This window comes from Lampris incognitus, chromosome 2, assembly GCF_029633865.1.
Source record: "Lampris incognitus isolate fLamInc1 chromosome 2, fLamInc1.hap2, whole genome shotgun sequence".
Lineage (NCBI taxonomy): Eukaryota > Metazoa > Chordata > Actinopteri > Lampriformes > Lampridae > Lampris > Lampris incognitus.
The window spans coordinates 113,914,104-113,928,063 of NC_079212.1; the positions used below are offsets into that span (position 1 = coordinate 113,914,104).

The 13,960-nt window shown below is 41.6% G+C and overlaps 2 protein-coding genes across 2 annotated transcripts; one reads left to right on the forward strand and one right to left on the reverse strand.

The window, feature by feature from the left end:
- The first annotated feature begins 744 nt into the window (after positions 1-744).
- On the forward strand, positions 745-11,940 carry nek4 (NIMA-related kinase 4). Its single transcript, XM_056273802.1, is given in 17 exon segments — positions 745-1,023; positions 2,189-2,455; positions 2,551-2,748; positions 4,060-4,167; positions 4,310-4,464; positions 4,602-4,746; positions 5,156-5,441; positions 5,444-5,841; positions 5,944-6,000; positions 6,162-6,287; positions 8,808-8,972; positions 9,328-9,394; positions 9,784-9,896; positions 10,212-10,300; positions 10,506-10,717; positions 10,822-10,955; positions 11,409-11,940. Coding segments are annotated over 17 exon segments (2,751 nt in total). The 5' UTR covers positions 745-888; the 3' UTR covers positions 11,505-11,940.
- A 112-nt stretch (positions 11,941-12,052) lies between these two features.
- On the reverse strand, positions 12,053-13,809 carry spcs1 (signal peptidase complex subunit 1). Its single transcript, XM_056273803.1, has 4 exons — positions 13,672-13,809; positions 13,145-13,204; positions 12,942-13,028; positions 12,053-12,343 (listed from the first exon to the last, which is right to left on the reverse strand). Exons 1-4 carry the CDS (start codon positions 13,705-13,707, stop codon positions 12,218-12,220), a joined length of 309 nt encoding a protein of 102 aa, XP_056129778.1. The 5' UTR covers positions 13,708-13,809; the 3' UTR covers positions 12,053-12,217.
- Between the last annotated feature and the right edge of the window lie 151 nt (positions 13,810-13,960).

A 13,960-nucleotide genomic window follows, 5' to 3' on the forward strand; every position in this document is an offset into this window, starting at 1 on the left:
TATGACGTCACTCTACAGTACCTACCCAGAACCCTTTTTGGTCGGGCGGGCGCCTTTATTATGACTACGAGGCCAATTTCGCAATTTTCATCGTGGCAGCGCTGACAGAAACATGGGTACATATTCCAGATCATGTCATCACAGTAGGATGTGGATTTACGGCTGCAACCCACGTTTATTACATTGTAGGTTTATACTACGAGATCTAATATATAGTTTTTTCCTGAAACAGTCAATGGTGTTGAGTGCTCGATTAATGAGGAGCGGAATATCAACACGGATACAGGAAAAAAATATTTTAATGCATAGCAGTAAATATTTTAATGCATAACTGCTATGCATTAAAATCTTTACACACACATAAACCTAACTCCGTTTTACAATCAGGTGATAACCGCTACACCATGGAACTACGGCCATATCACGAAACCATTTGGCCCTGTGATGGCCTGACGGCCTGTCCAGGGTGCTGTCCCCCTGCCTGCGTGCCCAACGAGATAGGCTCCAGCGTCCCCTCGACCCTGAGAGCAGGATTAGCGGTTTATAATGGATGGATGGATGGATGGATGGACATCACAGTCTGGGAGTACAGCTATACCCCTGCTAATAAACCCACTCCTTTTTCCGAGTTTGTACTCTAGATGGGGCACTAGCAAAACCAGCTCTGCAGTTTTTGGTTTCGCTTGCTCCTCCGGCCAGCCTTCACAACGAAGAGTCGGTTGCCTAGTGACGGAAAACTAGCTGCCGATGATTTCCTGTTTTTGGAAAACCGTGCTGATGGACATCACTCTTGGCGAACTTTTGCAGTCGTGAGTCACACGTTTGCCTTAACTTTACAATTTACACGATGAGAAAATAAAACACCGCTTATTGCGCGGAGAATGGCGCATGACGTCGGCGTCTCCAATCGGGTACCGCAAAACTTGTGAAGAAACGATGAACGATTACATTTTCATCAGAGTCGTCGGCAAGGGGAGTTACGGAGAGGTGAACCTGGTGAAACATAAAACGGAACGAAAACAGGTGAGATCGATAGATGAGTTTGTTTGGAAATGGGACACGGCGGGCAAAACGCTAAACCGCGCATATCCCCGTTCCCAGCGCTTGAAGTTAGCCAGCTAACGCTACGTTAGCTTGGCTAACGTGGGTCACAGGGACATGACAGTGGGCTTGTGATTTTAAAATGTTGCATCAAGTTAAAAAGTAAGGTCAGCTTAGCTTGGTGTTTGCAGGCTCGGGGATCGGAGAGAACAGTCCAGACAGTCGTGTGTCGCAAAGGCCTCTGAAGAGAACGTCTGTAAATTGATAGGGAAATATAGCAACACATTTCACAATTCAAAATGGAAAATTCCTTGTTGTCAAGCGTAATCAAACACTCGTGAACATGAACACCACCCTCTCAACTCTGGACGTAAACTCGAGTTCATCTACAGAGAATGCAACAAAAAAAATCTAGTCGGCCACAAGCACCCAGACAAATTCTCAAGTTTGAGGGTATGTTTTCAGTTTCAAAATAAATAGCAGCAGGATGTACAGACGGGTGACAAAATAAAGCGGAAAAACCTGAATGCTTGACCCCCTACAGTGAGGGGGGCCAGGGGCTCTGTTATGCTGTGGGAGGCATTTTCCTGGCATGGTTTGGGTCCACTTGTCCTCGTGGAGGGAAGGGTCACTGCAAATACAAAGTTATTCTGAGTGATCATCTTTGTCCTATGATGAAACATTTCTATCCTGATGGGAGTGGTCTCTTCCAGGATGTCAATGCCCCTTCCACAGGGCATGGGGGGGTCCCTGAATGGTTTGATGAGGATGAAAATGATGTAAATCATATGCTGTGGCCTTCACAGTCACCAGATCTCAACCAAATTGAACACCTATGAGAGATTTTGGACTGACATATTAGTCAGCGCTCTCTACCACCATCATCAAAACACCAAATGAGGGAATATATCTTTTGGAAGAATGATGTGCATCCCTCCAGTAGAATTCAGAGACTCGTAGAATCTATGACAAGGAGCATTGACACTGTTCTGGAGGCTCGTGGTGGTCCAACAACTTACTAAGACACTTTATGTTGGTTTTTCCTTTTAATTTGTGACCCATCTGGTTTCCAGATTTGTTCATAATCAAAATAAACGTTCACAAATATGCTGCATGACTACTTCTAGCTCTGTCTTTGTTTTGCCAGTATGTAATAAAGAAGTTGAACTTGACCACCTCTTCGAAGCGAGAGCGACGTGCTGCGGAGCAGGAGGCCCAGCTTCTCTCTCAGCTGCGACATCCCAACATTGTGACATATAGGGAGTCTTGGGAAGGAGGTGACTGCCAGCTGTACATTGTCATGGGTTTCTGTGAGGGAGGTGACCTCTATCATAGGCTCAAGCAGCAAAATGGACAACTTTTGCCTGAGAGGCAGGTGGTGGAGTGGTTTGTCCAGATAGCAATGGCCCTCCAGGTTTGTTGTAAATTTTTTAAAAATGACAACAAAATAAAAATCAATGAACTCAAAGGTCATGTTACCAGTAAAATTGTTGTAATTTCACTCTATAGTATCTGCATGAGAAGCACATCCTACACCGGGACCTAAAGACACAGAACATCTTTCTGACTAAGACCAACATCATCAAAGTGGGGGATCTCGGAATTGCACGGATTTTGGAGAATCAGAATGATATGGCCAGCACACTCATTGGGACGCCATATTACATGAGCCCTGAGCTCTTTTCTAATAAACCCTATAACCACAAGGTACGTAGACGATCTGTTAAAGCTTCAAATATTAGTTTTTCACTAATTATTCATCAGGCTCAGTTTGTGTTGGCTGCCTCTATATGGCCAGCATAAGTGAATGAGACCGTCTGTGAGAAAATTAGATAATCTCTCAAAACGATTTATGACATTGATGGGACATATAGCCATCATTAGATACATTACCTCATTGCCATATGTATTGCAAACATCTACCTTTCCAAAACACCACTACACTCACTCACTTTTCTTTTCAAAACAAATGCACAAGGTACCAGTGGGTGAATGTAGTTCTTTGTGACAAAAGGTAATGCTTATGCAAAATGAAGCCGTTCTTCCTCGAAACAGGGTGGCATGATGGCCCAGTGGTTAACACTGTTGCCTCACAGCAAGAAGGTCCTGGGTTCGAACCCCAGGCTGTCCCAGGTCCTTTCTGTGTGGAGTTTGCATGTTCTCTCCATGTGTGTGGGTTTCCTTTGGGTGCTCCAGTTTCTTCCCACCATCAAAAAAACATGCATGTTACGGTTAATACTCCTGTCTGAGACCCTGACCAAGGCAATGGAAAGAGGAAATGGAGTTGGTCCCCGGGCACTGCACTATGGCTCGCTCACTGCTCCTAATGTATGAATAGAGGATGGTTAAATGCAGTGAATGAATGTCATTGTATAAAGAAGGGGGTAAAAATGACAAATTGGAGTTGTAATAAATTTTTGCATGTAGAATATATATTGCAGGCTTCACAATACAATGTTTATGTTGGGACAGCCCACCCAATTAAATCTAAAGCTTTAAAGTACTTAGTTGGTCCCCAAACCCGGCGTCTACTGTAGATGTTGTATTTAATAAAAGTTAAGATTTACTGCTATCAAACACAGAAAGTCTTCTTAATAAGTGATGACCATGATTCAGCGTACCTACCATGCAAGGCACTGTAGTGGTTAAACATTTCATGATCACTCTGTGGCAGTGAACACACTGAATGCAGTAGCGGTTTCCACAACATGCTGAATGCAGGGGCAAAGGTGCTTATACATAGCCTTGTATATATGAAACGATAGACTTGAGCATCAACTAAGGCTAGTGCCCAAGCAAAAATTATATGTTGAGCTCACTAAAAGAAATGTCAGAAATGCAAAGTATAGTTTAGTATAGATATACAGATGGAGAACCAATCGCTATCCTACCCTTAATTAGGTAGACTGTGAGTCTATGGGAAAACTTGCATGCTGTTTCTACTTTTCCTTTAGGTAGAAAACACTGAAGAATAAGCTGGGGTTTTTTTGACAGTGAGCTGTTATATTTGATCTCTAGTCAGATGTATGGGCATTGGGATGCTGTGTTTATGAGATGTCCACGCTGAAGCATGCCTTCAATGCCAAGGACATGAACTCATTGGTGTATCGTATTGTAGAGGGAAAGGTGAGTTTATCTTTTTTTTAAATATTTTATTTTCAAATAAAGACCCAAGCTATTCTTTTTAACAAAAAATATCTTGAAAGCTCAATTAAGGCAAACTTGTTATACATAGATCTCTCATGTAATAATCTATTTATCCCATCAGTTGCCTCAGATGCCTAGTAAGTATGACCCCCAGCTTGGAGAGCTGATCAAAAGCATGCTGTGTAAGAGACCCGAGGACAGGCCCGATGTCAAGTTCATCCTCCGACAGCCTTACATCAAACGACAGATTGCCATGTTCCTTGAAGCCACTAAAGAGTAGATAACGCTGATAGCGAACAACCTTTCTGGAATATTCCTTTTTCTACCTCTTTATATTTTAAATGGACTCAATTCATCTATCTTGTAAATGATGCTGTCTGAGATGTCTCTTATTTTGGTTCTCGCCACATCAGGAAAACTGCCAAGTCAAGAAAGAAAGCCGCAGGTGGCAGCAGTGACAGAAGTGCCAACAGTGCAGTGCTTGTAGAGTCACCTCAGCCAAAAGCCGAGAGGCTTCCACCAAATCCCCAACCGGAGCCTATTGCCAAGGGAAGACGGGTGAGATAATGCACTGTAGCTTGGCTAGCTTTGCATGGTAACTTAAGTGGAATAAATTACAGCTTGCAAGCAAGTACATAAGCAACCAAATTAAATTAGATTCACATTGTGTTATGTGAATACAACCCTTGCCGAACTCTATCTGAACAAAATCCTGCTCTGCCAGTATAGCATATCAATATGATGTGAAAGATATATAGTGTTTTTACATCTTGAACTTGTAGAATCATTTTTATGATGAGATGTTGCCAGTTGCAAAGTCCGATAACTGTTTCTGAATTTTTGGCGCCATGCTTACTTTGCAAGAACATTGAAGATGTCGGGTCATTGGGGCCTTCAGTAAATACGAAATTCTGTCATTGTCTTATGTTTATTCTGACTAGTTCTTGGGTTTCTCCCCCATCCCCAGAAAGAGAATTCACAACATAAAAGTAAAAAAGGTCTTATAGAGCTACACAAAGCTCAGACACCTCCATTGCCCAAATCCCCTTCACCTGATGCTGTCAAAGGAAGTGCAGTGTCCCTGGCAACCATCAGCAACATTAATATTGATATCCAGCCACAAGAAGACAAGGACCTGGTGGAAAGACGGTTTCAGCAGCCCCAGTCAGTTTTGCCAAACACCAAAGCTGGTGACAGACAGGCAACGGACAGTTCTACAAAAGACAGCAAGGGAAAGGGGAAACCGGATCCCTCTTCCCTCCTTTCTTCCGTCAACCACAGCTAAAGCCATTATCAGAAGTTGAGAGAAAGGGGGGAGAGGAGAGAAGGCCATCCAATGGACTACTAGACATTTGCTCACACGTGGCGCCGCCTCCTGGAGACAAACTTCCTGCCTTCACAAAGAAACAAAAAGCAGATGCGAATGATAAAGATGATACAATGGAATTACTTAGGGAGGCTGAGATGGCAAGACCAAAGCGTAAAGTCGGGAGAGAGGCTGCTGTATCTGTTAGTGACCCTGAGCTGTGGTCTGCAGATGAACCCAATAGAGAAAACGTCAGGGAAACTTTGGAAGGGAATATGGACAGTAAAAATGACACTGCCACCCCCCTCAAGGGAACCCCAACGCAAAACCATACCTCAGAAACCCAAGTAAGTGCTAATGGTAGACAGTGATACTTCTGCTGTTGTTTGATTGATTATATGAATTGCTCATTTGTTCTGTTTCATATGCTTGATATATTGTCTTTGTAGGAGAGCCTAGAATCTACTGAAAAACTATTAGAGCCCCTTCCTCCCTCCATAGCGCTGGTGAGAATTAGGGTTATTATACCCACTGTGTGATGTTTATCTCTGAGCAAAACCCATAAGATGACTGTATGACAATGCCAAAGTGGAAGGTTCTTCTCCAACAGTGTCAGATAAAGTTTGCCACAATGGCAAAAAAACAAAACTTGATTTTGTGTCTTTAGGAACCTTTTCAGCATGAGTCCTCCTCAGCAGTCACCAAGCTGGGCCTGCCTCTCACAGGCCCCACTTCCCACATTTATTTGGAATCTTCAGTCTCACAACAACACTGTCAGACACACAAGGACAAGGTAGAGACAGTAAGTAAGACAGTAAGACCCTCAAGATTTAAATTAGCGAATTATTTCCTTTAATATGTTGTTGAAAAGGTTTTATCTCACTACAGTTTGATAATTTCCTAAGATCACATGCTTTATGTTGTGAGGTCTGGCTTTAGGTTTAGAAAAAGCACCCTAAACTTAGGTACCACCTCTAGGATGTCTTGGGGGTCAACAAACAGAAATATGTAAAATCTAGTTGGTGTGAATTGCAACTTGCAAATGTTTTACATGAATCAAGTGGAAGAGAGAGAGAGAGAGAGAGAGAGAGAGAGAGAGAGAGAGAGAGAGAGAGAGAGAGAGAGAGAGAGAGAGAGAGAGAGAGAGAGAGAGAGAGAGAGAGAGAGAGAGAGAGAGAGAGAGAGAGAGAGAGAGAGAGAGAGAGAGAGAGAGAGAGAGAGAGAGAGCGAGAGAGAGAGAGAGAGAGAGAGAGAGAGAGAGGGCTTTGGGTTTGGAATCATAGATAGATTTTTGGAGAGACCCCTCCCAGGATACCTTATGTTCTCATGATCAAGATGAATCCCCTGCTAGTTGATGTTTTGATCCTCTGTCCGTATGCAACTTGAATTCTTTTTTCTTTTTTTTGTGAAATTGAACATCAGGTTGAATCTTCAAATAGAAACTAAAAATATATGCTTGGTGCCAAACAACTGAGATTAATCACCTCTAATGTAAATACGTTTTTTAGCTTCTTGTTTAGCTTGTTTGTAATTTCAACCTACAATAGTTTGCTAAGGAATATAATTTCAACAGACAATTATACTGTTAAGACATTGAAACGGCAGTTACAGTGCATCCGGAAAGTATTCACACCCCTTCACTTTCCCCACATTTTGTTATGTTACAGCCTCATTCCAAAATGGATTAAATTCATTTTTTTCTCATCAATCTACTTACAATACCCCATAATGACAAAGCGAAAAAGGTTTTGTAGAAATTTTTGCAAATTTATTAAAAATAAAAAACTGAAATATTGCATGTACATAAGTATTCACACCCTTTACTCAGTACTTGGTTGAGGCACCCTTGGCAGTGATTACAGCCTCAGGTCTTCTTGGGTATGAAGCTACAAGCTTGGCACACCTATATTTGGGGTATTTCTCCCATTCTTCTCTGCAGATCCTCTCGAGCTCTGTAAGGTTAGATGGGGAGCATCGCTGCACAGCTATTTTCAGGTCTTTCCAGAGATGTTCAATGGGGGTCAAGTCTGGGCTCTGGCTGGGCCACTCAAGGACATTCACAGACTTGTCCCGAAGCCACTCCTTCGTTGTCTTGGCTGTGTGCTTAGGGTCGTTGTCGTGTTGAAAGGTAAACCTTCGCCCCAGTCTGAGGTCCTGAGCGCTCTGGAGCAGGTTTTCATCAAGGATCTCTCTGTACTTTGCTCCATTCATCTTTCCCTCGATCCTGACTAGTCTCCCAATTCCTGCCGCTGAAGAACATCCCCACAGCATGATGCTGCCACCACCACCATGCTTCACTGTAGGGATGTTATTAGCAAGGTGATGAGAGGTGCCTGGTTTCCTCTAGACGTGACATTTGGCATTCAGGCCAAAGAGTTCAATCTTGGTTTCATCAGACCAGAGAATCTTGTTTCTCATGGTCTGAAAGACCTTTAGGTGCTTTCTGGCAAACTCCAAGCGGGCTGTCATGTGCCTTTTACTGAGCAGAGGCTTCCGTCTGGCCACTCTACCATAAAGGCCTGATTGGTGGAGTGCTGCAGAGATGGTTGTCTTTCTGGAAGGTTCTCTCATCTCCACAGAGGAACGCTGGAGCTCTGTCAGAGTGACCATCGGGTTCTTGGTCATCTCCCTGACCAAGGCCCTTCTCCCCCGATTGCTCAGTTTGGCTGGGCGGCCAGCTCTAAGAAGAGTCCTGGTGGATCCAAACTTCTTCCATTTACGAATGATGGAGACCACTGTGCTCTTCGGGACCTTCAAAGCTGTAGAAATTTTTTTGTACCCTTCCCCAGATCTGTGCCTCGATACAATCCTGTCTCGGAGGTCCACAGACAATTCCTTTGACTTCATGGCTTGGTTTCTGCTCTGACATGCACTGTTAACAGTGGGACCTTATATAGACAGGTGTGTGCCTTTCCAAATCATGTCAAATCAATTGAATTTACTATGGGTGGACTCCAATCAAGATATAGAAACATCTCAAGGATGATCAGTGGAAACAGGATGAACCTGAGCTCAATTTTGAGTGTCATAGCAAAGGGTGTGAATACGTATGTACATGCAATATTTCAGTTTTATTTTTAATTAATTTGCAAAAACTTCTAAAAAACCTGTTTCACTTTGTCATTATGGGGTATTGTGTGTAGATTGATGAGGAAAAAAAGGAATTTAATCCATTTTGGAATAAGGCTGTAACATAACAAAATGTGGGGAAAGTGAAGGGGTGTGAATACTTTCTGGATGCACTGTACATAACAATCACTGAGTTCAGTCGAATGAATCTGGGTCTTGTATCATGTTTTGTTTTTTTTGTTAGTCCAAGGCAGCAACTACTAGACCGCTACCTCCCCCGCCTGTATACGCCGTAGCCATAGAAGGGAAGAAGAGGAGCAAGGGGAGCACAGAGAAAAAGAAAACTGCAGTTCCTACACCTTTCACATCAACTGGCACCCCTAAATGTGGATTCTCACCACTGCCACAGGTGACTGATGGTAGTGGGCTGTCTTTATCTGTTTCAAGGGCCCTTAGCTTGTTCATCATATAAAAAGCCATGAAAAAGCCATTTGAACCTTCAGTTTCTTTAGGCTGGCTCTCAGTATGACAAATTTCAGAGTTAATAAAATATTGAACCATAACATCAAAGGCTCTTTTGGAACTCATGGAATCACACCTATAAATTATAATCACACTTATAAATTGTTATCTTGTATCTTGCTAGTTATTAGTTTTTTTTTTTACTAGAGCATGAGTGTCTGTAATAGAGCCCAATTTCCCCTTGGGGATGAATAAAGTGTTCTGATTCTGATTCTGAAATTGTGCGGGTTCATTTCTTTCAGGACCGTCCTCTTTCTGCCAGAGAGAGGCGAAGACTGCGACAGTTCCAAGAAAACCTCAGCAATCCAGGTAAATAATTGCAAGAAATGACAAATACCAGATAACAACAAACACAAGGCCCCGATAAAAGATGGCATGGTACTTGAAAAGGGGGCAACAATCACTTGGGTGAAAGAGTTAAGAGCAGATCAAAGAAAATCACATGGATGCATTTTGAAAAAAGCAAAATGGTAAGATGAAATAGGCATGTTTGATAGCCAAACAAATGTCACTACAAAATCTTACAATTCTTGACATCCAAGTTACTAATCTTGAAAATTTTAAAAAGCAAAGGTTGACACTTAGGATTTAGTTCAGTTTCGTGAGTCATTTGCTTGTGCAAATTCTGCATGTATGGGTGATGAGTTAATCTTCTGCATATTTCTTAAATTGTTGACTAATTTTTTGCTTTCCCGCAGCTGTTGGTGATGTAAGAAGAGCATCGTATGATGTCACTCCCTCAAAGCCTGAGCTCCAACATACCCCAGTCACCCGATCCAGTTCTGATTCCATCAGCGAGGCTGAAAAGAAGGTATAGTCTGGGTGGATGAATCCAGATTTGGTGACTTTCTTGCACTTTTCACCTTATTGTATCTTGGCTCAAGATATTTCAGCAAAGTTATAGAAAGCATTTAAATTCATGTCTTATGCTTGGACAAAAGGCAAGATTGCCTTTTTTATTACATCACAACACGCCTAAAAAACATTTGATTATAGCCTAAAAGGTTAGAGGTGCATCTGAGCTCCTCTTGCTAACAAAGCTAACCAAATAAACAATGCCATGAGCTGAAAGGAGAAATGTATCCCATTTCTTCCTATGATAACGGGGTGTGATCTGTCCTAGCAGGATAGGTTGCTGGGGCAACGGTCAGATGAAGATGAATGCAGCTCATCCACAAGTTCTACAGAGCGCTCAGAGGGGGACTGCAGAGAACGGTGAGAGCGTTTGAACACAGGGTGAAGAGGCCATGCACTATAGCCCACTGTTACATAAAACCTTTAAGAACCTCACAACTCCTCCGTGAAGTCACTACACCTTTTATTAGTTGCCTAGCTCTAGAGCTGTATGCACTCATCATTTCCTGTATTGCATTATCTATGGAAAATTTACAGTTAATTTGTGTTCATTGCCTCTCTGCAGTAAGAGTGAATCCACTGACATGCAGGATCTAGTTCAGATGATGACTCAAACATTGCGCATGGATGGCAGAGATGGTGTGAGCGAGCTAAACGGAAATAGCTCTACTGCATTACCAGAGTTTAAACTGAACAGGAAGTACAGAGACACCCTGGCGCTTCATGGAAAAGCTCATGAGGAAGAAGAGGAGTTCCCATTCAGCAAAATACCAGCTGGTTAGACGGGAGCATACACAATTGCATTTTGCATACTATTATTGTTAGTTAATTCATTATGTGGCTTTTCCTTGTTTTGTGATCATTTTTTCCTACTTCAAAAGGCTCCAAATCTGGCCCAGCCAAGATCCTGAGGGCTGTTGAGCGCCTGAGGACAGATGTGGTGAAAGGTTTAGGTGTCAAGCTGTTAGACAAAGTCATGGACATCATGGAGGAGGAGGATGAGAACAAGCGAGAGGTATGGAATCAAACTAGTAAATTGCATCCAACTCAAAGAGCTTTGCCAATATACTGGCCTTCATTTATGAAGCCATCATAAAAGCAAACAAATGTGAGAGGTGGAATAACAAAGTTAGTGTTTTGTGGTGGAAAGAAAACTTTCTTGCAGCTAAGATTAAAATGCAAAGGTTAAGTGACTTAAACATCATTCAGGTGGGTTTGCACACCATGAAGAGCTATGGTACTACTATCTGCTAAATGAGAGGATCTAAGGGCTACTTGTTACACTCCACGTCTTTCCCAAACTGAATTTTCAAGGCTTGCTGATTTCTGAAAGTTTGTTAGCATTACTGAAGTTATACTCTAGCTTTAAAAATAATCCCACTAGAGAAATTAAGTTCAAACTGATACATTAATTTTAAGATTGATCCAGATTAGAGACCACATCTGGAATCTTTTTGTCTCACTGCAGCTTTGTCTTCGGGAGCAAATGGGAGAGAAGTACCAAACCTATGCTGTGATGGTGAGGCAGCTGAAGTTCTTTGAGGAAGTTGCCCTCAAAGATTAAAAAAAAAAAGTTAAAAGTGAAAATTAGCTGACTTTGGTTTGGCAATCTTATGGAAATGTGTATAAAATATTTTGGTACCTCACTTTTAGTAAAAGAGATATACAGTTTATGATTTCCATGAAACCTATGCAAGGATCGTGAGATTCTAAACATTAGTTGTCTTTTTACTAACTGTAGAGTTTTCCTAGCAGTGATTGAGTGGCTAATTTATTTGCATGATAAAATTTCAAGAATTGATCCTATGATGTATGTATGTTACAGATCTTAGATTTCATTTGTTCTGCTTTTTGTATTTTTATAGTCACAAGATAATGTAGATGTATTGTAGAGGTTTACAAAACAATCTTTGAATAAAGTTACAAATTGAATTTTTCCTTAACAAGCTTGAACAGGTTGAGCAAAAATGTTAGGACAGATTCATGGACTAATCAAACGACTTAATATGTCTCATTGCGCTACTGGTCTACCATCTCGAAACACATTCCCAACAGTGCTTGCACCACATCAAAAAACCTGAACTGTGAAAAAAATATAATTTACAAAACAGATCTTGTTTGATGTTTATTTAAATATATTGACAGTTCACCACTGACAGACATATTGTAACAAACTCATCCATACAAATGCTACTTAAGTGAATTTTGTGAGGAAAAAATCCGTTATTTTCATTATAAAAGGGTGCATTCAGACAGCTTGGTAGGGATGGTTCTCGTTTACTTGTGCTTCTTCTTCTTGATGCTTTCCTGAGGTTTCTGACTTGTTTCACCACTGCTCTCCGGTAGGGCTGGCTGCCAGGACAGGGGGCTCTTTCTGTACATGGGCCAAGGGGGAAGGGTCAACTAATAGGATGAAGGGGGGAGAGAATAGTAAGGATAAAGTTTTTCCAACTCCTGTAAGTTTCCTGTCTCAAGTAGTTACAGGAAACACAAGCTTTTATAGCATGTTAGAATTTTTATTTCAATGCTGCCCCATACGTTCATACATAAAGAGGGTGATGGGCCTAATTCATCAATCGTTCATACGTACAAATTTGTTCTTACACACATGGATTTTTTTTTAGCACTCAAGATTGTCTGACAGTCATAAGCAAAACCTGATGGTTATTTGCATTTCCTTCCCCCTAACATCTATTGTCTACCACTTGCAACGAGCAATCACCCAGGCCTGCAAAGACATCAGTGTTAGCCAATTGGTGTCTAAATTCAGGGGTTACCCAGGTTCTACGCTGGTCTGGAGACAAATTTCTGGGCTAAAAAATTCCATGGGTGTGTAAGAACAAATCTGTGCGTATGAACAATGAATGAGGCCCAATGCGTGGCAGCAACTCATCTGTTAATTACTGTGTGAACACAGCCTAACTTTGATAAGTGGGCAACCTATATATACATCATTTATCCACATCAAAGTACAACGGCAAAAATTAAAAATACAACTTACCACACAGGACACGGCAAAGCCCGTCAAGACTATGTAAACTGTCCATCCAAATTGTTCAATAACTAGACCATATATGAATCCAATCACCTGAAATACAACGTAAGGTGTTATTGGCAACTTATAGCTGCACACTGAGGGAAAATACAGTGCCCTGCTTGAAAGGACTGTAGAAAAATAGTTTCTGTGGTTTAAGGTTTATTTACCGCTGAGACGAGAATTATTCCTTGGAAAATCTGTTCAGCCAGTTTCTGGCCTTTATAGTCCTGGGAAAATATAAGAACGAACAAACGTTTCTTTCGCTGACTGGGTCACAGATATTATAAATACAGGCGACATTAAACATTATTGTCCAGTTTAACGAACATGGGATTACACTTGAGTGTGGTGATAAACGATAAAGCAGCTGCATTGCTGGCTACCTAACGTCCCTTGTAGTGTGTGACATTTCACTGTTATCAAACAGGTAACAATATTATGGTAACATGGAGATTGACTGGGGCAAAATGCTAACTGTGTATTTGGGTAGGGATTTAGTTTACAGCTGCACAAAGAGGAATAATTGAGCCAATAGTGACGAAATTTATCAACAGCGTCGGCCGTTATAGCTGAAGATAGCTTCATGGGAAGAGGTAAAAATGACAAAACATGCCAGCTGGCAGAGTTTGCCGCGTAAACAAAACGTGGAAAAGCCTTTACATGAAAGATAAGTTAATGCTATTAAAATACTTACCATATGGGTCGGAATAGATTTAAATACTGAGAGCATTTTTTTTTATTGTGGATGTAAAAGAATTAACGGAACTTGGTCCAAATTGAGGCAAACTCAACTTCCGGTTTCAAAAAGCTACGTGGTGCTGTGAAGGACCCCTCCGAGTCTGCTCATGAGCGTCATAACTTGACCAAAACTGTGCAGGATGGTAAAGTTACAAATCACATTGATGAGCTCAATTTCAGCTGATTGTGCTAATCCGTCTAGTTTAACACCGGCGAAACAACGCCCTGTAGTCCCGCCAGTTCAA